At 37.7% G+C, this 1,863-nt stretch overlaps 1 protein-coding gene across 1 annotated transcript in view; it reads right to left on the minus strand.

Moving 5' to 3' along the window:
- The window catches only part of LOC146318041 (sodium- and chloride-dependent GABA transporter 2-like), an 18,146-nt gene extending 16,990 nt beyond the window's left edge, over positions 1–1,156 (minus strand). Inside the window, exons 1-3 of the mRNA XM_084731602.1 lie at positions 914–1,156; positions 634–768; positions 82–430 (exon numbers count right to left, since the gene is read on the minus strand). Of these exons, the coding sequence (XP_084587728.1) occupies positions 82–430; positions 634–768; positions 914–1,070 (641 nt within the window). The 5' untranslated portion in view covers positions 1,071–1,156. The remainder of the gene's footprint in view (positions 1–81; positions 431–633; positions 769–913) is intronic.
- Between the last annotated feature and the right edge of the window lie 707 nt (positions 1,157–1,863).

A 1,863-nucleotide genomic window follows, 5' to 3' on the forward strand; every position in this document is an offset into this window, starting at 1 on the left:
AAAAAAAAATTTGCACAAAAACCTTTTTTACAGTCACTCATGTGATTATTGGTCATTTAAATGAAACAAATATAGACTCACTCCCAGAACTCAGTAGCAGCAGAAGTGGTGTTTTTCAGCCTGGTCTGATTTGCTGTCAGATTTTTCAAGGGAGAATCCAAAATCTGAAGATCCATACAGTTAGCTGGTTTAGAGAATGAACGGGATAAGAGTAAATGTGAGAAATTACTGTTATACAAATTAACACATGAAGATCCCTGGACAAATGTGCAACTCCATAGTGTAAGTTTACCTGTATTCCAGGTGTTCTCACAGGTGGCCCAGGGGAGCTGGTAACTGAATGAGAAAGCCAGGTAGAAGAGAGCCCAGACTTGAATTATAATGTAGCTGAAGTCATACAGTTTAATCATAGCATGTCCATATCCAATTCCTGAAAATACAAACAAATAAAAAACACAGTTCACCTTTATGTAGGATTATAAATGTTCACATTTCTGGAGATGATTTATATTTGTCTGTTAACCACATTGTCAGAGTTAGTTGAGCTACATGTGGACAAAAAATGGTTTATCTTTTTGTAAAGTGTCATGTAAAAAATGTTATCTATTTTCTGGTGAGTTCACATCGACTCACCTTGTGCCAGTGGACACAGCTTCCTCCAAGATGTGATGAATCCTTCCTGGGTGTACTGACCAACTGAGGTCTCCAGTAGGAACAGAGGTATCCCATACACCACAGCGAACAGACCATACGGCACCAGAAAGGCACCTATAGGTGTATAAATGTTATACAAACATGCTTCCCCATGGCAATGATAATTTATTCATATATTTTCACTCACCACTCATCAATATAAGTGTTATTTCAGTTCACTACAGCCAAAATAATGCACCTCACAGTTTGTTTGACTCACCTCCACCATTCTTGTAGCAGAGGTAAGGAAACCTCCACACGTTGCCCAGGCCAACCACATTTCCGACAACAACCAGAACATATTCAGTTTTACTGGCCCACTGTCCTCTGTCTGCAGCCCTCCTCTGAATTTCTCTTTTCCTTCTTTGTCTGTTCATCTCAAAATCAAGGACTTCATTCGTTGTATGTGGAATCTAGGGTTGAGATGAAGACCATGCAGAGCTTTAGGGGCGATCTCTGTTTATTTCTGACAGCAAAGAGGTAAATAACAAATTCTTCCATTAACTGTGTGAAAAAAAAATGTAATATTTCATCAAGTAAAATATGTGTCATAGCTTACATATAAAGTTTGGCTCATTTTTCTCTCTTTACAACTGGAATTAAATAAAAATTAGTTTTCCAACAAATACAACACAACAACACAAGTACACAAAATGTCACTGCAGCTCCTTGCTTCAAAATTACAGCTTTTCCAATGGGTACAAGTGATAAAAACACACACTTACTTTAATACATGCTGGGGTTCCTACACACTACAGCCAAAGTTAGCATTGCTGCTGCATCTGCACAGAAAAATAGCATAGCTGCTAAGTTTACATACAACAGCTCCAGTTACACTTAAAATACTCAGTGGGAATAAACGGCCAATTTTCCCCACTCTCTCTATAACTCCCTGCACACTCCTGTCCACAAACAAAGCAAAAAAAACCCAACAAACAACACAATAACACTGCAGATAGCTAAGTGAACTAAATGGCTCTCAGCTTGTGGTGCTCAAAGCACAAAATAAATAAAAATAAATTTTTAAACATATAAAAAATTCAAAATCAGCATCTCTTTCCAAAAACCATGACATGGTACTCAAGATAGCACCTTGTTATGAGCAGTTTCATGGAGGAAGTACTTTCTTTCTCTACTGGAACTACTTCAGAATCTACTGGAACTACTTTT

Source organism: Lutjanus erythropterus, chromosome 12, assembly GCF_056507025.1.
Source record: "Lutjanus erythropterus isolate fLutEry1 chromosome 12, fLutEry1.hap2, whole genome shotgun sequence".
NCBI classification, from domain to species: Eukaryota; Metazoa; Chordata; class Actinopteri; order Lutjaniformes; family Lutjanidae; genus Lutjanus; species Lutjanus erythropterus.